At 44.7% G+C, this 22412-nt stretch overlaps 1 protein-coding gene across 1 annotated transcript in view; it reads left to right on the forward strand.

Moving 5' to 3' along the window:
• Positions 1-22412, forward strand: part of LOC129707617 (lamina-associated polypeptide 2, isoforms beta/gamma-like) — a 36966-nt gene extending 14554 nt beyond the window's left edge. The window contains exons 3-6 of the mRNA XM_055652745.1: positions 4350-4472; positions 7626-7708; positions 17195-17274; positions 20924-22412. Coding sequence (XP_055508720.1) covers positions 4350-4472; positions 7626-7708; positions 17195-17274; positions 20924-21206 — 569 coding nt within the window. The 3' untranslated portion in view covers positions 21207-22412. The remainder of the gene's footprint in view (positions 1-4349; positions 4473-7625; positions 7709-17194; positions 17275-20923) is intronic.

Below are 22412 nucleotides of genomic sequence, written 5' to 3' on the forward strand. Positions count from 1 at the left end.
CTGAATTTAAAAAAAAATCAAAATAAACTTTATTCAGAATAAAAAACATATACAGAACAACTGTGCAAAACTTCTTTTGACATTCTCGGAGGGTACACATACATTAATTTGCGTTGTGTTGTAGTGTTCATAAGAATCATTTTACCTGGCACCCTTGCCATTCATCTGGCCCCCGGGTGACATCCATTCCCTCATTTGAGGGGCATCTCCGCACCACCCTGCCCCCTCAATGTGCAGCAGGGGCAGGACCCTCAACTGGGGTCCTCCCCCACAGAGCCTTGGCGTTGGCTGCACCAAATGTCAGTGCGTCCCTCAGCAGGTATTCCAGTAGTCTGGAGTAGACCAGTCGGCAACATTCCCTGATGGACATATCCCTGAAACACAGAGGTGCATTGGCTCATAGGATGAAAAAATACTCTTTTGTAGAAACTAAAGTCTGTTAACTCGGACAGCATACAGAAAAACTAACCAGTTCTCATTCCTACTTACTGTGGCCGTTTCTTAATCAATTTCCTGTTACTCAATTAAAATTGGGAGGCTTTGTCACATCTTGCGTGTTACATTTTCATAGATTCCTAAAGTTATATAGCCCGACTTGTAAGTTCACCAAGATGCAATTCTGTCCATGTACCTCTCCAAATGTCTGAAGAAGGGTCCCGACCCGAAACGTCACCCATTCCTTCTCTCCAGAGATACTGCTTGTCCCGCTGAGTTACTCCAGCATTTTGTGTCTACCTTCGATTTAAACCAGCATCTGCAGTTCTTTCCTACACAGTCTTAGGTGTATTATGGTCATGTGTGCCAAGGTACAGTGAAAAGCTTTACTTTGCATGCTATTCAAACTGATCGGATATACTATACATAAATACAATTAAGTCAAATTCAAGTATAATAGATAGGTCAAAGGAGAAGATATAGAGTGCAGTAAATAGTTCTCAGCATTGTAGCGCATAGTTCCATAGACAGTTCACCATAGGGTAGAGGTGAATCGGGCAGTACCCTCGCTTTAAGAAGGACCATTCAGAAGCCTGATAATGGGAAAAGGCTCTTCCTCCATCTGGTGGTGCACACATTCAAGTTTCTGTACCTTTTATTGAAAAGGAGCAGGGAGAAGAAGGAATGGCGGGATAGGAAAACTCTGATTATGTTAGCTGCCTTTCAGAGGCAGTGTGAAATGTAGATGGTGGGAAGTCTGGTGTTCATCAAAACTTTGCGATTTCTTGCAATCTTAAGGCGAACTGTTCCCAAACCAAGCTGTGATGCAGCCCAACAGTATGCTTTCCAAGATGCATCTGTAGTAGTTTGTAAGAGTCATTGGAGACATTCTGAATTCCATGAGTCTACTCGGGAAGTAGAGGCATTGCTGCACCACCTTGGCTGTCGAATCAAGGTAGTTGGTCCACGACAGACCATTGGTAATATTAATGCCAAGGAACTTGAAGGTCTCAACCATTTCCAATTTGGTACCATTAATGCTAATTTTTATTGTACCTGCCTCAGTCTGAAGAAGGATTTCGGCCAGAAATGTTACCTATTTCCTTTGCTCCATAGATGCTGCCGCATCCGCTGAGTTTCTCCAGCACTTTTGTCTACCTTCTACCACTTCTCTGACAGCTCATTCCATACGCCCACCATTTTCTGCTTGAAAATGTTATCCTTCGTATCTCTTTAAATGATTCCCCTCTGAGCTTAATTCTAGTTTTAGGCTCCCCTACCCTGGGAAAGAGACTACTTTTGTATGCCACGTTTGCACCCCTCTTAATTTTATTATCCTCTAGAAGGTCTCTCAGCCTCTTCTGCTTCAGGGAAAACAATGCCTGCCTATCCAATCTTTCCTCATAATTTGTGCCGCCATCCCCAGTCCTGACAACATTTCTGTGACCCTTTCCAACGCCCTCTTGTTTAATCACATTCTTCTGAAAGCATGGCAACCAGAAATGCACACAATGCTCCCAAGTGCAGCTTAACAAATGATTTGTACAACTAGATAATGTCACCCCAACTCCTATACTGAATGCTAGCGCCAATGAAGGCGAGCATATCGTACTCCTTCTTCATCACCTTATATAACCATATAACAACCATATAACAATTACAGCACGGAAACAGGCCATCTCGGCCCTACGTCCATGCCGAACAATTTTTTTTTTCCCCTTAGTCCCACCTGCCTGCACTCGTACCATAACCCTCCATTCCCTTCTCATCCATATGCCTATCCAATTTATTTTTAAATGATACCAATGAACCTGCCTCCACCACTTCCACTGGGAGCTCATTCCACACCGCCACCACTCTCTGCGTAAAGAAGTTCCCCCTCATATTACCCCTAAACTTCTGTCCCTTAATTCTGAAGTCATGTCCTCTTGTTTGAATCTTCCCTATTCTCAAAGGGAAAAGCTTGTCCACATCAACTCGGTCTATCCCTCTCATCATTTTAAAGACCTCTATCAGGTCCCCCCTTAACCTTCTGCGCTCCAGAGAATAAAGACCTAACTTATTCAACCTATCTCTGTAACTTAGTTGTTGAAACCCAGGCAACATTCTAGTAAATCTCCTCTGTACTCTCTCTATTTTGTTGACATCCTTCCTATAATTTGGCGACCAAAATTGTACACCATACTCCAGATTTGGTCTCACCAATGCCTTGTACAATTTTAACATTACATCCCAGCTTCTATACTCAATGCTCTGATTTATAAAGGCTAGCATACCAAAAGCTTTCTTTACCACCCTATCTATATGAGATTCCACCTTCAAGGAACTATGCACGGTTATTCCCAGATCCCTCTGTTCAACTGTATTCTTCAATTCCCTACCATTTACCATGTACGTCCTATTTTGATTTGTCCTGCCAAGGTGTAGCACCTCACATTTATCAGCATTAAACTCCATCCGCCATCTTTCAGCCCATTTTTTCCAAATGGCCTAAATCACTCTGTAGACTTTGGAAATCCTCTTCATTATCCACAACACCCCCTATCTTGGTATCATCTGCATACTTACTAATCCAATTTACCACACCTTCATCCAGATCATTGATGTACATGACAAACAACAAAGGACCCAACACAGATCCCTGAGGCACCCCACTAGTCACCTGCCTCCAACCCGATAAACAGCCATCCACCATTACCCTCTGGCTTCTCCCATTCAGCCACTGTTGAATCCATCTTGCTATTCCTGCATTTATACCCAACAGTTGAACCTTCTTAACCAACCTTCCATGAGGAACCTTGTCAAAGGCCTTAGTAAAGTCCATATAGACAACATCCACTGCTTTACCCTCGTCAATTTCCCTAGTAACCTCTTCAAAAAATTCAAGAAGATTAGTCAAACATGACCTTCCAGGCACAAATCCATGTTGACTGTTCCTAATCAGACCCTGTTTATCTAGATGCTTATATATATTGTCTCTAAGTATCTTTTCCATTAATTTGCCCACCACTGAAGTCAAACTAACAGGTCTATAATTGCTAGGTTTACTCTTAGAACCCTTTTTAAACAATGGAACAACATGCGCAGTACGCCAATCCTCAGGGACTATTCCCGTTTCTAATGACATTTGAAATATTTCTGTCATAGCCCCGGCTATTTCTACACTAACTTCCCTCAATGTCCTAGGGAATATCCTGTCAGGACCTGGAGACTTATCCACTTTTATATTTTTCAAAAGTGTCAGTACTTCTTTTACTTTGAACCTCATAGTATCCATAGCTACTCTACTAGTTTCCCTTACCTCACATAATTCCATATCCTTCTCCTTGGTGAATACCGAAGAAAAAAAATTGTTCAATATCTCCCCCATCTCTTTTGGCTCTGCAGATAGCTGTCCACTCTGTCTCTCCAATGGACCAATTTTATCCCTCCTTATCCTTTTGCTATTAATATAGCTGTAGAAACCCTTTGGATTGACTTTCACCTTACTTGCCAAAGCAACCTCATATAATGAGTTTGAATCTAGTTTATTGTGGCGTGTACCGAGGTACAGTGATAAGTTTTTGTTGCACGCTCACCAGTCAGTGGAAAGACAATATTTGATTATAATTGAGTCGTCCACAATATGCAGATGCATAATAAAGGGAATAAAGTTTAGTGCAAGGCAAAGTCCAATCAAAGATAGTCTAAGAGTCTACAACGAGGTAGACAGTTACATCTCTATCCCAGCATCTGATAGGACCGCTTTCTAGTTGTTGGTAGGATTGTTCTGTTGCTTGAAATCCAGTTCAAACATAATGTGCTGATGATTTTTGTAAAGCTGGAAATGTTATGGAGGGTTTTTGATTTTGTATTTTATCTCGCCTGAAGCTGTTAGATGATGTGTAATGTCTCCTCCTTTCTCCTCTGTGTAGCCACCACAAGGAAAGTCTATGAGAAGAAGCTGGAGCAGCTGATGGACCAAAGTTCTGCAGCAACTGAGGAAAAACAGCCAAATGGGAGCACAGATTCTGATCAGTACAGTGACACGGAGGAAGGTGACTAAGACTGGATTGATGGATTCAAACTGAATATTTACACTAGTTTTGAATTCTGTATTTTAAAATATGATTTCAGCATTCTAGATGATTTTATCAGAACAAGAAAATTGGCTTAGTCCAGCCATTTGGATCTTTATCATAAAATTATTTTTATTCCATGCATTTCTATTCCTGCACTTCTAACCCCTGCTTTTGGAGGGATTCCCCTCTGCCACCATAGATGAGGCTCGCACCAGGGTCTCATCCATACCCCGCAAAACTGCTCTCTCTCCCCATCCCCGCACTCGCAACAAGGGCATAGTCCCCCTAGTCCTCACCTTTCACCCCACCAGCCGGCAAATACAACACATAATCCGCCACCTCCAACGTGACCCCACCACTCGCCACATCTTCCCATCTCCCCCTATGTCTGCCTTCCACAAAGACCGCTCCCTCCGCAACGCCCTTGTCAATTCTTCCCTTCCCTCCCGTACCACCCCCTCCCCGGGCACTTCCCGTTGCAACTGCAAGAAATGCAACACCTGTCCCTTCACCTCCCCCCTCGACTCCATTCAAGGTCCCAAGCAGTCGTTCCAGGTGCGACAAAGGTTCACCTGTATCTCCTCCAACCTCATCTACTGCATCCGCTGCTCTAGATGTCAACTGATTTACATCGGGGAGACTAAGCGGAGGTTGGGCGAACGTTTCGCCGAACACCTCTGCTCAGTCCGCAATAACCTACCTGAACTCCCGGTGGCTCAGCACTTCAACTCCCCCTCCCATTCTCAATCCGACCTCTCTGTCCTGGGTCTCCTCCATTGCCAGAGTGAGCAACACCGGAAATTGGAGGAACAGCACCTCATATTCCGCCTGGGCAGCTTGCGTCCTGATGGCATGAACGTTGAATTCTCCCAATTTTGCTAGCCCTTGCTGTCTCCTCCCCTTCCTTAACCCTCGAGCTCTCTCCTCCCATCCCCCCCCCCCCCTTGGGCTCCTCCTCCTCCTCCCTTTTTCCTTCCTTCTCCCCCCCCCCCCCCCCCCCCCCCCATCAGTCTGAAGAAGGGTTTCGGCCCGAAACGTCGCCTATTTCCTTCGCTCCATAGATGCTGCTGCACCCGCTGAGTTTTCTCCAGCAATTTTGTGTACCCTGCTTTTGTAATCCTGGTTGATTTTTATATACCAAAAGGAGGCTTGGTTGCATTTAAAATTTAGGGATACAGCAGGGAAACCGGCCCTTTGGACCAGCGTGTCCGTGCCGACCAGTGATCCTCGTACACCAGCAATAATCTACACATTAGGTACAATTTACAATTTTACCAAGCCAATGAATCTATAAACCTGTACATCTTTGGAGTGCGGAGGAAACGGGAGCACCTGGAGAGAACCCACACGGTCATAGGGAGAACATACCGACAGCTCCCATAGTCGGGATCGAACCTGGGTCTCTGGCGCTGTAAGGCAGCAACTGTATTGCTGCACCACAGTGTCACCTGGTTGAAAACAATCTGAACGATTTATTAAGGGAACAACAACAAGCAGTTCATATGTAAACATGTAGCCTTTTAGAGACTAGAATATAACCATATAGAGACTTAAAATTAAAGGCGTAAATGTACACTTTGTCCTGTTTCCTCCTAATATAGTCATGCAGCATTCTCTGCACGTTTTCACCAACTCTCCATTCACATACACACTAGGGTGCAACTTGCAGTGAGTGGCCAGTTTATTTCCCTGGAATGAGTGACAGTGGGTTATGGAGGAAGGCAAAGATATGGATACGCCTTAGGGTAATGGTTATAGCCTAGTCATGTTAGGGGAGCAGTTCAACCAAGGAACATTTATTAAGCATTTAAATGTAAGAGGGACGGGGGAAGCATCTGATCTAAACCAGCATCTGATCTAAACCAGCATCTAATCGATCCCAGCATCTTATCTAAACCAGCAACTGATCTGAATTTGCATCTGATTTGCATCTGATCTATCCCAGCATCTGATCTAAAACAGCATGTGATTTATCCTTGCTACTTTGTCATCATTCCTTCTTGGAGCACTGGGGACTTTGGCATTTTTGTTATGCGCTAATAGGTTTTTTTTAATTGAACTTTTTTTTTGCTTGTTTATTGTCTATTGAGTACTGTGTTTACAGACCTGTTATGCTGCTGCAAGTACAAATCTAATTGGTCTGTTTTGGTACATATGACAATTAAATGCTCTTGACACTTGGAGTCCCTGGAATAGTGATGCAGCAGCACTGGCTGCGATATCATTGCATTATAATCGAAAATGTGAATCTGCTTTCTTCTTTCATTTTATAACATGAAACCTTGTACTTTAACTGTATTATAATAGGAGATTACTAAATGTTTTCCCATTGTTCATACGTTCTAGGAACAAAATTGGGTCATTCAAGTCTACTCCGCAATTTAATCTTTCCCATCAACCCAATTCTCCTGCCTTCTTCCCATAACCCCTGACACCCGTACTAATCAAGAATCTATCAATCTCCACCTTAAAAATATCATTGATTTGGCATCCACCGCCATCAGTGGGAATGACTTCCACAGATTCACCACCCTCTGACAAAACAAATTCCTCATCATCTCCTTTCTAAAAGTAGGTCCTTTTGTTCTGAGGCTATGGCCCCCTGGTCCTAGACCCTCCCGCTAGTGGAAACATCCTCTCCACATCCACTATCCATGCCTTTCACTATTCAGTAAGTCTCAATAAGGCCCCCCCCCCCCCCCCCCCCCCCCATCCTTCTAAACACCAGCGAGTACAAGTTCAGTGCCATCAAATGCTCATCATATGTTAACCCACTCATTCCTCGGATCATTCTCGTAAACCTCCTCTGGCCCAACACATCCTTCCTCAGATATGGTGCCCAAAACTGCTCACAATGCTCCAAATGCTCCAGTTTACATCAGTCAATGTCACTTTTAGGTTCGATATTTTATTTTTGGTTCTCTTTGTATGGCTTCTGGATTTTACCATATTTATGCCGAGGAACTAAGATTTGATTTGTTTTCTTCCCACTTTGTGATAGTACGGTCATGGTTAGGAATTTGGTGACAAGTATGATGGAGGCACATTTGTATACTAAAATTGTTTTTGTGATCAAAGAGCAAATCTTGACCTTGACATATAATAAGCCCACATTTTCTGTATATTTAGAGGTCATGGTTATGAAAGAGCTGTTTCCAAGCAAAACCAAGAGTCATGTGGTAACCAGGCAAAGGAAAGCAGACTACAATCGGGTAAGTGATTAAGAAAAATTAGTTTGGTTTTGCGCATCAAACAGCAAATGCAGGAAATATGACGATAAATGGTGCTGGACACACTCACTGGGTTTGACAGCGTCAGTGGGGTGGGTACCAGAGTTAATTTTACAGGTTGAAGACCCTTTGTCAAAATATCTTGATCATCTCACTGGGAAAGCCAGCAAAGTCTGATCAAGGATAGTCTGAGGGTCACCAAACAGGTAGATAGTAGTTCAGCACTGCTCTCTGGTTGTGGCTGGGTGATTCAGTTGCCTGATAACAGCTGGGAAATAACTGCCCCCGAATCTGGAGATGTGCGTTTTCACACTTCTATACCTTTTGTCAGATGGGAGAGGGGCTGGGGTGCGACTTGTCCTTGAATATGTTGATGGCCTTGCTGAGGCAGCGTGAGGCGTAAATGGAGTCAATGGAAGGGAGGTTGGTTTGTGTGATGGTCTGGGCTGCGTCCACAATTTGTATGCAAAGGAACAGCACAAGCTAGTTTATACAGAAAACGGACACAAAGTGCTTGGGTAACTTACACCGAGTCTGCCTAAGCTTACGCGATCTCCCGCTTTCCAAATATTTTAACTCCCCTCCTCATTACCGGACTGACCATTCTGTTCTAGGCCTCCTTCACCATTAGAGTGAGGCCACACGCAAATTGGAGAAACAGCACCTCATATTTAGTTTGGGCAGCTTACTCCCCAGAGGTATGAATATTGATTTCTCTCATTTCAAGTAACCCATGCATTCTTGCTCTCCCCCACCCTGGTTGTCCTACTAGTTCCTCTGTTCACATCCTTGTATCCGTTCGTTATTACCCCAGCCAACAATGGCCCATTATGCGCTCCACCTTTCCTTGGTCATTTGTTGCTGACCCTGCTTTGTTCTGGCCTTTTCTTACCTCTAGTTCTCTCCCCTCTACTTTTAGTCTGACGAAGGGTCGCTACGTGTAACGTCACAAATCGTTTTTTTCGAGAGATGCTGTCTGACCCGCTAAGTTACTCCAGCACATTGGGGCTATCTTGTTTAAAAACTTGTCCATTTATAATTAAATTATAGAATTGAATTTGATGCATTTAAGGTAGAGAGAATGCAGGAAAATTCACAGGAATGTTTAAGAAGGAACTGAAGATGCTGATTCAAACTGAAGATAGACACAAAATACTGGAGTTTCTCAGCGGGACAGGTGGCATCTCTGGAGAGAAGGAATGGGTGACATTTTGGATCGAGACCCTTCTTCAGTCTGAAGAAGGGTGTCAACCCGAAATGTCACCCATTCCTTCTTTCCAGAGTTACTCCAGCATTTTGTCTGTTTACAGGAATGTTGCCTGGACAGGAGGGCTTGAGTTATAAGGATAGGCTGGGAGCATTGGAAGCTAAGGGCTGGCCTTGTTTTGGCTTCTAAAATTATGAGGGGTACAAATAGGGTAGCTAGTCAATGTCTTTTTCCAGGATTAGGTTGTCCAATTGTAAGGTGAGAGAGGGAACATATAAAGTGGTTCTGAGGGACAGGTATTTCACACCTGTGGACAGGGACAGGTATTTCACACTATGGAATGAGCTCCTAGAACTGGAAACATTTACAAAGTTTAAAAACATTTGGATAGTAAGAGTGGTTTAGAGGTATATGGGCCAAGGCAGGGAAATTGGTGGTCAGTGTCGACAAGTTAGCCAAAGACACTGTTTCCATGCATGCAGCTCTATGACTGAAAATGTGGCATTCATGGTGCGGTTATAGCTGGAGTAAATCATAAATAGGAAGTTACTTTTGGTCAAGTTCTATAATTGTACCGGAGTATTTTCACAAAACTGGGGAGAAGTTGCAACAACTGGTAAGCGTAAAAGTGTGCATAACCAGACTCTGGAGGGACGGCTTCTTCTCCTCTGTTATTGACCGTCCATCCACAGCTGGGATACTGTCTGATTCACCTCTGCCCACTGTGGACATTGAACTGTTGTCTATGAAACTGATGCACTGCAATGCTGACAACTATATTCTGCACTCTGTATCTCCCACTCTGTTGGATGTAAGAGGATTTACTCAGGGCAAGGGGATTCTGGGACTTAATTAGGGTAAGAGGATTAGACAGGCCAGAATTTATTAGGTGTATCCAAGAAGGTGTGGATAGTCTGACTCGAGGAGGGGCTATATTTGGGACCTTGTACTGGGAAACAAACCTGGACAGGCGACTGGAGTTGAGGTGGACGAAGAATTTGGAGATAGTGATCACAGCTCCATAACTTTTAAGATTGTTTTGATTAAGGACAGGTATGGGTGTTGGCGGAGGGTAGTTAATTAGGACAAGGCAGATTACTATGTCATTAGGCAGGAGCTAAGGAGGGGAGGGTCGCTCAAAGATGAAGGAAGGAATCTATGCTTTGAGTCGGATGTAGGTGAAGTACTAAACTTTGCATCTGTGTTCATCAAGGACTTGCAGGATAGTGACGTCAGTATGGAGAATATAAATATACTAGGGTGGTTTGAGATTGAGAAAGAGGTGGTGCTGAGGCTCTTGCAGAACATTAAGGTGGATAAGTTCCATGCGCCTGATGGGATCTATCCCGAGTTATTGAGGGAGGCAAGATTGCGGGGGTCTTGACGAGGATCTTTGTTTCTTCTCTAGCTGCAGGTGATGTCTTGGGGGACTGGAGAGTGGCTCTTTTTGCTTCTTTGTTTAAGAAAGGAAGTAGAGAGAATCCAGGGAACTATAGGCCAGCGAATCTCTTGTCAGCGGTAGGGAAACTGCTGAAGATAATTCTTCAAAATAAGATTCTTTGAAACGGGGATTCAGATGTTTGAACCATTGGGATTTTTTCTGGGGCAGAAGTGACCTGTACAAGAGGGACGGGTTGCACCTGAAGTGGAGGGATACCAATATCCTTGAAGGGAGGTTTGCTAGTGCTACTCGGGAGGATTTAAACTAGAATGGCAGGGAGGTGGGAACCAGGGCTGCAGGTCAGCAAATGAAAGGGCTGATGAGAAATTGGAGGTTATAATAATTAAGTCTCCAAGGAAGGACAGGCAGGGAGAGGTTCATGAATATTGGGACAATGAAGTGTGTTTACATCAATGCAAGGAATATTGTGGCTAAAGCTGATCAACTCTATCTCCCGTTGGCTATTGAGTGGCCTATAACATAATCCCATGGATTAGTGCTGGGAATTATGATGCTGTGGCCATTACAGCAAGGTTGCGCGAAGGACATGACTGGCAGCTCGACTGCCGGGGTATCGATGCTTCAGACGAGTTAGAGAGGGGGGTAAAATAAGTGGAGAAGTTGCTTTGCTGAACAGGGAAACTGTCACGGCAGTACATTGAACGTCACGGGCATACTGGAGGAGATGTCTACTGAGGCATTATGGTATGATATAAGAAAAGAGCAATTACTCTCATGGGATTATATTAGAGACCACCCAATAGCCAACGGCAGATAGAGACTTGGATATGGGATGGATTACAATAGGATTATGGAAGAACCACAAAGTTTTTGTAGTGGGTGACTAACTTCCCCAATATTGACTGGAGCTTACTTAAGGCGAGAGGATTTTACAGGGCAGAATTTGTTGGGTGTATCCAAGAATGTTTCCTTAAACAATATGTGGATAGTCCAACTCGAGGAGGGACCTTGTATTGGGAGACAAACTTGGCCACGTGACTGGTGTTGCAGTGGAACAAGAATTTGGAGATGGTGATCACAACTCCATAAGTTTTAAGATTGTTTTGAATAGAGTCAGGTCTGGATGTTGGGGGGAAACGGATTACAATGTCATTAGGCAGGAGCTATGGAGGGTGAATTGGGAGCAGTTGTTATTGGGTAAGTCCACAGAGGACATGTGGGAGCGTTTAAAGGCCAGCTGATCACACTGCAGGATCAGCATGTTCCAGTGAGGACGGCAAGGTAAGGGTGACCAAGGATGTTGTAAATCTGGTCATGAAGAAAAAGCAAGCATATGTCATGTCTAAGAAGGTGGCATCAGACGGGGCTTATGAGGAATATAAAGTGTCAGAAAAACCTCAAACAGGCAATTATAAGGGGCCATGAAATGACATTGGCAAGTTGGAAAATTCCAAGGCTTTTTAGCCATGATCATATTGAATGGCGGAGCAGGCTCGAAGGGCCGAATGGCCTACTCCTGCACCTAATTTCTATGTTTCTATGCACAAGTTAAAGCAAGTGGGTGACCAGGGAGAAGGTGAAAGATAAAGGAGGGAATCTATACTTGGAGGTGTAGGTGAGGCACTAAACAAGTACTTTGTACCTGCATTCACTAAAGACAAGGACATGGAGGACAGCAAAGTCAGTGTGGAAAATACAAATATGTGAAGACAGTTTGAGATGGAGAAGGAGGAGCTGCTGACATTAAGCTTGAAGACATTAAGGTGGATAAATCGCCAGGCCCTGATGGGATCTATCCTAGTTTTACTGAGAATAGAATAGAATAGAATAGAATAGAATAGAATAGAATAGAATAGAATCTTTATTTGCCACGCAACCAGGGTTGGTGGTATTTGGGTTTGGTACATGATGGTACACTGCTTTAGTTACATACCACTAATAACACAGATCACTGTAATAAAGTGCATCCATACCACATCACAAATCACAAATCTCACCAACAATACATAGTGCAAAAGAACAAACAAAGACCATAGACAAGACACTGTATACATCAAAAGTCATATTATTGTCTGATTATTGGACGGAATTGAGAGTTCTTATTGCTGAGGGGAGGAAACTGTTTTTAAAGCGGGTGGTTTTAGTAGCAAGTGACCTGAGGCGCCTCCCTGAAGGGAGAGACTGAAAAAGGTGATTTGCTGGATGGGAGTGGTCCGAGATGATCTTTTTTGCCCGTTTTGAGGTACGTTGGAGATAAATAGAATGGATTGAGGGGAGGGGGAAGTTGATGATCCTGGAGGCCTTGGAGACAATGCGTTGTATTCTGTGTAGTGAGTGACTATCGGTGTTACCGTACCAGACTGTGATTGAGGAGGTGATGATGCTTTCAATGATTGATTGATAGAAACGGACCAGGAGGTGTTTATGGACTCTGAACTTTTTGAGCTGTCTGAGGAAATATAGGCGTTGTTGACCTTTCTTCACGTGGTCTGCATTGATGTGCCATTTTAGATAATTGGAGATATAGGTGCCTAGAAACTTAAATGAGTTCGTGGAGGTTATGGGGTGAGAGTTGACATGGACCGGGGGTTTGTGGTTTTGATTGCGTCTGAAATCTATGATAGTTTCTAAGGTTTTTGAAGTATTAAGCTGGAGGTTGTTGTCTGCGCACCATTTGACTGCGCTATCGACTGTTAGATGGTATTGTGATTCGTTGTTGTCTGAGATGAGGCCAATTATTGTTGTGTCGTCTGCATATTTAAAAATTTTAACTGAGCTGCATTGGGATGTGAGGTTGTTGGTGTAAAGTGAGAAGAGCTGGGGTGACAGAACGCACCCTTAGGGGGCTCCTATGTTGAGAGTCAGAGGGCTGGAGAGTTTTTCACCCACCTTGACTCTTTGCTGTCTGTTTGTTAGAAAGTGTAGAATCCAATGGCACATGGCTGGGTGAATGCTTGGGAGGGTGGGAGGAGACTCTCAATTCTCCCAATTTTGCTAGCCCTTGCTGTCTCCTCCCCTTCCTTAACCCTCTAGCTGTCTCCTCCCACCCTCCCATCCGCCCGCCCTCGGGCTCCTCCTCCTCCCCTTTTCCTTCCTTCTCTCCCCCCCCCCCCCCCCCCCCCCCCCCACTTCCCATCAGTCTGAAGAAGGGTTTCGTCCCGAAACGTCGCCTATTTCCTTCGCTCCATAGATGCTGCTGCACCCGCTGAGTTTCTCCAGCAATTTTGTGTACCTTGGAGGACTTTAGTTAGGGAGGAGATTGGATAGGCTGAGCTAGTGAAGAGGGCTGAGAAATGACCTGATAGAAGTAGATAACTTCTATCAGGTCATATATAGGATACGTAGGTCAAAATATTTTCCCCCTGGTAGGAGTATATATATATTTTTAAAACAAGAAGGCATTGGCTTAAGATGAGAGATGGGAGATAGATGATACAAAAGTGGTTTTGCAGATGGTTGTCAAAAATTGCAGCAGAATCTTGATCGGTTGGCCAGGTTGGATGAGAAATGGTTGATGGAATTTAATACAGTGAATATAAGGTGTTGCATTTTTTTGAAAGGCTAACATGGGCAGGGCCTACCCAGTGAATAGTAGGCCTCTGGGAAGTGTTGTACAGCAGAGGGATCTAGGAGTGCAGGTACATAGTTCCTTGAAGGTGGTGTCAAAGGAAGATGTAATCAAAAAGGCTTTTGGCACTTTGGCCTTCATCAGTCAGATGATTTGGTGTATAAGTTGCAGTTGCAGTTATATAAGACATTGGTGAGGTCACATTTAGAGTATTGTGTTCAGTTCTGGGCACCATGTTATAGGAAAGCTTATGTTAAGTTGGAAAGGGTACAGAGAAGATTTACAAGGATGTTGCCAGGACTCGAGGGTCTGAGGTATAGGAAGAGGTTGAGCAGGCTAGGACTGTATTCCCTGGAGCGCAGGGGGATGGGGATGATCTTATAGTGTATAAAATTATGAGCGGAATAGATTGGGTGGGGCAGATTTCCCAGAATGGGGGAATTGAGAACCAGAGGTCATAGGTTTACGGTAAAGTGGGAAAGATTTTGTAGGTATCTGAGAGGTAACATTTTCACACAAAGGGTGTGAAACGACCTGCCGGAGGAGGTAGTTGAGGCAGGGACTGTCACGACGTTTAGGAAGCAAGTAGACAGGTACATGGATAGGACAGGTTTAGGATTTGGGCCAATGCAGGCAAGTGGGCACGTGGGATGTGATGTTGGTCAATGTGAGGGAGTTGGGCCGAAGGGCCTGTTTCCACGCTGTATCACTCTGACTAATTGAGAGGTACTTTTTTTACAGAGCTGTTGATATTCAGGAATCGCTGCCAGATAATATGATGGAATTGGATAAACCACTTGGTTTAAGAGGCATTTAGACACTCGGAATAGGCTAAGCACAGAAGGGTGCAGTGCTAATACAGACAAATGGCATTAGTATAAATGGACAAAAAGGTCGGCATGCCATTGATCTGGCATCTCCCTGAGTAATTCCATTCTCCCACTCATTTGACCGTACCCATTCTTTCTCATTCCCGTCAACTCCCCACCCCTCAATTCTCCATCCACTCACTTATCAGAAGTGTTTACACCTTTTCAGACATCTTGGTAATACTTTTATGCAGCTTTTTAAAAAGGCTGTCTTGCTGCAGACTGTCCTCCAGTTACATGTTGCCTCCTGTAGTACACAGGCTTTTTATAGTTAAAAAGCTCTGTGTTTAACCTCTTGTACCAAAATGGTAACATTGAATAGATTTTAACTTCTACAAGTCTGGTTAAACATTTTATGTAGGGACATAGAAAGCAGGAGAACTTCTCGACTGCTGTATATCACATAACCAGCCAACTTGACTTCCACAGCCACATGTGTTTTCTTTTTGCATATCTTCCATTCATTTCTCCTAAGTACCGTCTTTACAGGTGCACAACCTTTTATCCGAAAGCCTTGGGACCAGACACTTTTCGTAATTCAGAATTTTTCGGCTTTCGGAATGGAAGATTTTTAGCGTAGATTTTAACGGCTGGCTCAGGGGTAGAGTGCTCGGCTCATATCCGCAAGGTCGCGAGTTTGCGCCTCGATCCCGGCAGTTACTCGATCGCGAGTTTGAGTCTTCAATGTAGTTTTTTCTTGCAGAATAGGAGAGAATAGGGAGGGTTAGGCTGGGATCATTCTCTGCGAGATAATCTTAGTGCGGGAGACAAGTGTAGGAGAGATGTACTGACTGTGTGGGCAGAACTTTGGAAGTGATTGCCCACCATTCTCAAAAGCCGCTGTGTCTCCCTGTCCCTCCAACTCCAGAGGAATCCGCTGCCCGATGGGCCGCAACGGCAACAAGTGGCAGTTCGCCCACAGCCCGAGCTGCGGCCCCTCATCCGTAACCCGGGTTCCTCTGGAGTTGGTGCGGGGCTGGGCTAGAGTTGTTGCTGGCTGTGAATCTCTGGGATCTCCGTGCTTGCTGTGGGCCTGGGGGTCGGTGTCCCAATGAGGGGGCGCAGCTCGGGCTGTGGGCGAACTGCCACTTGTCGCTGTAGCGGCGCATCGGGGAGCGGCTTCTGGTGGTCCTGACGTCTCTCAGCTCCTGTCCAGGGGGACAGCCGGAGACGTCAGGACCAACAGGAACCCGCTCCCCGATGCGCCGCTACAGCGACAAGTGGCAGTTCGCCCACAGCCCGAGCTGCACCCCCTCATCCGCAACCCGGGTTCCTCTGGAGTTGGAGCGGGGCTGGGCTAGAGTTGCTGCTGGCTGTGAGTCTCTGGGATCTCCGTGCTTGCAGTCGGTGTCCTGTTGGTCCAGACGTCTCCGGTCACCCCCCTGGAATGGAGCTGAGACTGGGAACTGTACCGCCCTTGCCCCCTCCCTCTGCAACTGCAAACAACCCCACAGTTCCCAGTCTCAGCTCCTGTACAGGTGGGTGGCCGGAGACGTCACAGCCCGAGCTGCGCCCCCTCATCCGCAACCTCAAGACCAAGACGCACCTTGCACACCATCAGCTTCGGTCCCTACGGGGAGCGTGTTCCTCTGGAATTGGAACGGGGCTGGGCTGCTGCTGGCTGTGGGTGTCTGGGATCTCCGTGCTTGCAGTGGGCCTGGGGGCCGGTGTCCCGTTGGTCCTGACGTATCCGGTGATTGGCACTAGCTCCGACGTGAAGACAGTGCAAAACCCCCGCGCCGGTGCAATGGGCGGGGAGCTGGAGAGGGGAGGGAAGGGGTCACACACATGGCCGGGAAGCAGAGGGGTGTAGGTGGGGTGAAACTTAAGGGAGCGACAATTTGCTGCTGCCTGTCCGCTGAGTTAATAAGTTCTCATGCAAGACTCACGATACACTGTGTATCGTGAGTCTACCGTGGGAACGTTTTAACTCAGCGGGCAGGCAGCAGCAGATTGTCAATTATTAACCCTCCCGCGCAATATACCCTCACCTTCTCTTTTATGAATGGGGATTTAGTTCCCCTTTCTTCGAGGACCGACCGGAGGTTCCGCTGTCACCTCTGCGGGCCGCCCTCGGTGAACGTTTTCAAGGACCTTTCTTCAAGGACTGAAAAAATGTCGCTATTCGGAGGTTTTCGTTATTTGGAACTTCGGATAAAAGGTTGTGCACCTGTATCTCTCGTTTCCCTTTCCCCTTGACTCTCAGTCTGAAAAGTCCCTTCTCTCCAGAGATGCTGCCTGAGCCGCTGAATTACTCCAGCTTTTTATATCTGTTTTGATGAATGTAAACACGGAATCAAATGTTACCGATCCTGTACAGCAACATGCTCTCTTGAATTGCACCCCTCTGTGAATTGGAACTTTATCTTGTGTTGCAATACAGCTTGGAGCAAACATCTAACAGTAAATTTCCATTTTGTAGGTGGAACAAAATGAAATGGTGAAGGATATTTTGGTGGAGGAAATAATCCCCAATCAGACATCAACACCCACAGGGATCAGGTAAGGATAGGCTCTTTGTTTTATTTTCTCTGTCACAAGTTGGTTCAGAGGTGCCCACTTATCAAAACTGCCTAAAATACACATGCTGAGAGAATGGGGCGGCTGGGCTTGTACACTCTGGAATTTAGAAGGATGAGAGGGAATCTTATTGAAACATATGAGATTATTAAGGGTTTGGACACGTTGGAGGCAGGAAACATGTTCCCGATGTTGGGGCAGTCCAGAACCAGGGGCCACAGTTTAAGGATAAGGGGTAAGCCGTTTAGAGATGAGGAAACACTTTTTCACACAGAAAGTTGTGAGTGTGGAATGCTCTGCCTTCTGAGGCAGAGAATTCCACAAATTCACAACTCTCTGTGTGAAAATGCTTTTCCACATCTCGGTTGGAATGTACACAGCACCTAGATTTTCTGGAGGCGTAAGAAACTGGAAACTTAAACAAAACACGGTGCTGGAGGAACTCAGCATGTTAGGAGGCCTTTGCGGAGGGAACGAACAGGTGACGATTTGGGCCGGGACCATCTGAAAAAGGGTCTCGACCCGAAAGATTGCCTGTCCATTCCCTTCCCAAATGCTGCCTGACCCACTGAGTTCCTCCAGCAATTTATGTATGACTTGAGCAAGGCCTGTTTCCTTATCTGTTCTGATCTTGCTGACTCTCGCTTCCCTTGCAGCTAAATAGAAGGGCCGGGGTGTGTGAGTACCCGTGCACATGGATTATATGATCATTGTTTGACACGATAACAGAAGCACTGGGAAAGAAGTTACTATAAACCTCTTCCGCTAAACAGCTGGCTGGAGTAGGCCATTTAGTGCTTCTAATACTGCTCTAGCAATAGCTTGAAATGGGTGTGTAGCGTAACACGGTCCACCTTCCTGTGTTTCACAATACCTAATACGTTGTCACAGTCTTGAAGGGTCTGATAAGTACGTTTGCAAACGGTGCAAAAATGAATGGAGTAGATTAGGAAGAAGCTAATGCAACAGTGGGACATACAGTGCCCTCCATAATGTTTGGGACAAAAACCCATCATTTATTTATTTGTTTAAGAAAGAACTGCAGATGCTGGAAAAATCGAACGTAGCCAAAAATGCTGGAGAAATTCAACGGGTGAGGCAGCATCTATGGAGAGAAGGAATAGGCGACGTTTCGGGTCGAGACCCATCTTCAGACTGACTATGGAGAGAATTATTATGTGATCACTGTTTGACAAGATAACAGAAGCTCTGTGAAAGAACTTACTATAATTTGAAAGTTGTAATAGAAAAAATTACATGTGGTTAAAGTGCACATTGTCAGATTTTAATAAAGGCCATTTTTATACATTTGGGTTTCACCATGTAGAAATTACAGCAGTGTTTATACATAGTCCCCCCCCCCCCCCCCCCCCCCCCCCCCCCTATAGAAATATGGAGAGAGCACTGGGATGACAAGTGTGAGGCAATTCAATCCGGACAAGTGTGAGGTAATGCGGAATGGGAAGTTAAATTCTGGTAGAGTGAAATGGTAGGCATCTCAAGAATATTGATGTACAGAGAGACCTTGGACTGCAAGTCTATAGCTTCTTCAATGACAACAGTGGTGGATAGAGAAATGAAGTGGGCATTTGGTATGTTTGCCTTCAAAGGCTAAGGCATTGAGTACAAGATTGGTCCGTCATGTTTCTGTTTTACAAAACATCGGTTAGTACACAGTTAGAGTATTGAAGATAGCCAATAGTCACCATACTACAGGAAGGATGTGGGAAAAATAGAGAGCGATTCACCAGGATGTTATGCAAAGCTGGAGTAACTCACAGGCAGCATCCTGGAGAGAGGAATGGGTGACGAGGTCAGGATTGAACCTGGATATCCTATTTGTGTGCATTCTGACAATGTGGACAGAAAGGGCAATGTGGGAATGGGAAGGCACATTAAAGTGTTTAGCAATTGGGAGACTGAGCGAAGGTGTTCAATGAAACAATCGCCCAGTCCATGTTTGGTCTCGCCGATGTATAAGAGTCCACACCTTGAACAACAGATATAGTAGATGAGGTTAGGAGATGCAAGTGAACCTCTGCCAAACCTGAAAGGATTGTCATGGTCCCTGGACAGAGTCAAGGGAGGAAGAATAGGGACAGGTGTTGCATCTCCTGCAGTTGCAGGAAATAGTTCCTGGGGAGGAGGTGGTTTAGATGGGAAAGGATTTGTTTAATTTCATATGTGACCAATAGTGGAATCCCTACAATTGAGGATTATGTGTTGTATGTGACGCTGATGGGGGTGAAAGGTCTAGGGGGACTCGGTCTTTGTTCTAGGGGGAGGGGGAGATGTGAGCTGTTCCAGATGTTAATCATGGGAGAGGGGAACTGCATTCCCTTACCCCATGGACTGTCATCTCAACTGCAAAGGGCAATTTTCAATTTTGAGACTTTCCATATGAACCCACAGCATCCGATGCATTTGACTTCCAAACCTTTGGGTTCCCTAAAGGCAGGAGCACCTTCCAGAGCACCTGGAGAAATCCACACGGCCACAGCGAGAATATGCAAACTTCGCACAGACAGCATCCGAGGTCAGGATTGAACCTGGATATCTAGTGCTGTGTGGCAGCAAACTCTACCACAGGAAATCACAGTGTGCCCATTTTTCTCCCTCGTATCTAGATTCAAGAATCTGGACGCCCCAGTCTATATCCAACACATCACATGATCCAATGTGACTTTCAATTTCATTTGTAGTATCTGCTACTGCAATTTCTCCCTCGTTCTAGATTCAAGAATCTGGAGCCCCAGTCTATATAACACGTCACATGATATGTGTCTCAATTTCTTTTGTAGTATCTGCACTGCAGTTTTCCCCTTCTCACCCCCCCTCCCATCAAGGTAAAATATTTTAAATGGGGTGCAACCAGTGAACCAATCACCTCTTTCTCACTCCCGCCTCAGAGGTTACTATCGCAACGTTTAAGAAATATTTGGGCAGGGACTAGTGTAGATGGGACATGTTGGTCGATGTGGGCAAGTTGGGCAGAAGGGCCTGATTCCACGCTGTAAGATTCTATCACTCTGTGTTAGGACATTCTCTTACTCTTAACTCATTTGTTTATTCCATTATTGTATTGGTTTTTTCACACTTCTTCGGTTTGCACCAATCTTACAACATTCTGCCGTGTTTTGTACTTTTGATTGAACATTGATTGTCATAATTCGGGAGTGTTCTGGCCAGCTGGTACTGGTGCACTAGAGTTGGATTAATTCTTTGGAATGCTCGAGCCATCACACAACCATGATGGGCTTTCTTTTCACCCCAATGTACAGCTACAAGTTTTACGATTTTGTTAAGTTTAAAATACTGTATCATTTACTGCGGCATGGTGGCACAGCAGTGGAGTTGCTGCCTTACAGCGCTGGAGATCAAGGTTCGATCCTGTCTACAGGCACTTGTTTGTACGTTCTCCCCGTGACCTGCGTGTGTTTTCTCTGGTTTTCTCCTACACTCCAAAGACGTGCAGGTTAATTAGCTTGGTATAAATGTAAATTGTCCCCAGTATGTGTAGGGTAGTGTTAGTGTGCGGGGATCGCTGGTTAGCACGGACTTGGTGGGCCGAAGAGCCTGTTTCTGCACTATCTCTAAACTAAACACTGCATTTTGCGTTATTTTTTTACAGTGCCACTTGCCGTAAACCGATCAGAGGAGCTGCTGGCAGGCCGGTTGAGTTCACCTACAGGGATGCACTTCCCAGGAGGCCTGTACCCAAAGTCCAACCGCTGGCACAGGTCAAACCAGAGAAGAGTAAAAGCCAACGCTCTGTGCCTATCTGGATACAGATAGCAGTGCTCCTCATTGTGGCATTCTTCCTATTCCTGGTTTACCAGGCCATGGAAACAAACCAAGTGAATCCATTCCTTGTTGATCCAGATCACCCCAAGCAAATAGCTGAGAGTCAGTGAGCTGGGTAGTGCAACAAGCAAATCTATGGATATGTCCTCATCCAGGACTCGACAAACACTTTAGTTTATGTTTCAGAGTAGCGTCAGGGTTAAGACAGTTGGCCGGAGGAAATCGATCATTCTAAAAATGGTTCTTACCGAGACAGAAAAAAATAAGGACAGTCGACTGCTTTGGAAATGGACTTTTTCAGCCTCTGCACCTCAGGATCATTTGATCAAAATTTAAAACCTCAAATCTTTTGGTAAATTATTTTTCTAAATTTGAACTTTTTTTAACGAAACAAAACGATCATGGTACAATTGGAACATTCAGGGTAACAAATGTACACTGATACTTTTGCTGCATGTTTGTAGCAATCTTAAGTAGGCATCAAGGGATTGCATATGTCGATAGTAATGATAAATCTTTTGTACTTTTTTAAAATACTGTTAGGGCATTCTTTCAGCATGATTTTTTTTAAAGTAACTGATCTAGTTAATGTAGACTTTGAATTGTGTTAATCAGGTATAAAGATTAAAATAGTAGGAAGCACAATTGTAGCATAATAGGTTTGAAGATCATTGCATCTTTCAGATAATCTGGATAGAACTGTAAATTGAATCATGAGCCTTTGCATATAAGCTCTGAGACATTAGTTATGTTTTCATTGCTTCCTTTACTGTGATGTTTGATGGTAGAAAATACATTTTAACAGTTGAAAATGTCAACCTGTGAATTTTAATTTTGTATTGTCTTTTTAGATGATCTTAATGTTGGCATTGCTATATGTCCATATTGAAATAAAATGACTTGAGTATCGATAGAAATGGAATTTGTATACATCTTCCTAACAATACTTTTCTACAAACTAGTGACTAGTAGGTCGCTCACTGCCGCAGTGATATTCCACCACACTTGGGGATTTCCCCCAGTCAGTTGCTGTACCTTCTGAACCTGTTTATGTCTGGACTTCAGGCTCTCTAGTCAGGTTCAATTGGAAAATACCTCACAAATTGTGGTAGGCTATGCCTTGACCAGCATATAGAACCAAGTGTTATAAACTTACGTTTCCGCTTAAACCTACTTGTGAAGTGGTTGGGAATGTGTAATCTTACATTGGAACTTCTTTTATGCAATAAATATGGCCAGTTTGTACAGGTGGAATTGTCATGAACTGTCAATGTGTTATATTGTGATCTAGAGGAATAAATGTTTGTCAATATAAA

The sequence above is a fragment of the Leucoraja erinacea genome, chromosome 22, assembly GCF_028641065.1.
Source record: "Leucoraja erinacea ecotype New England chromosome 22, Leri_hhj_1, whole genome shotgun sequence".
Taxonomy (NCBI): Eukaryota; Metazoa; Chordata; class Chondrichthyes; order Rajiformes; family Rajidae; genus Leucoraja; species Leucoraja erinaceus.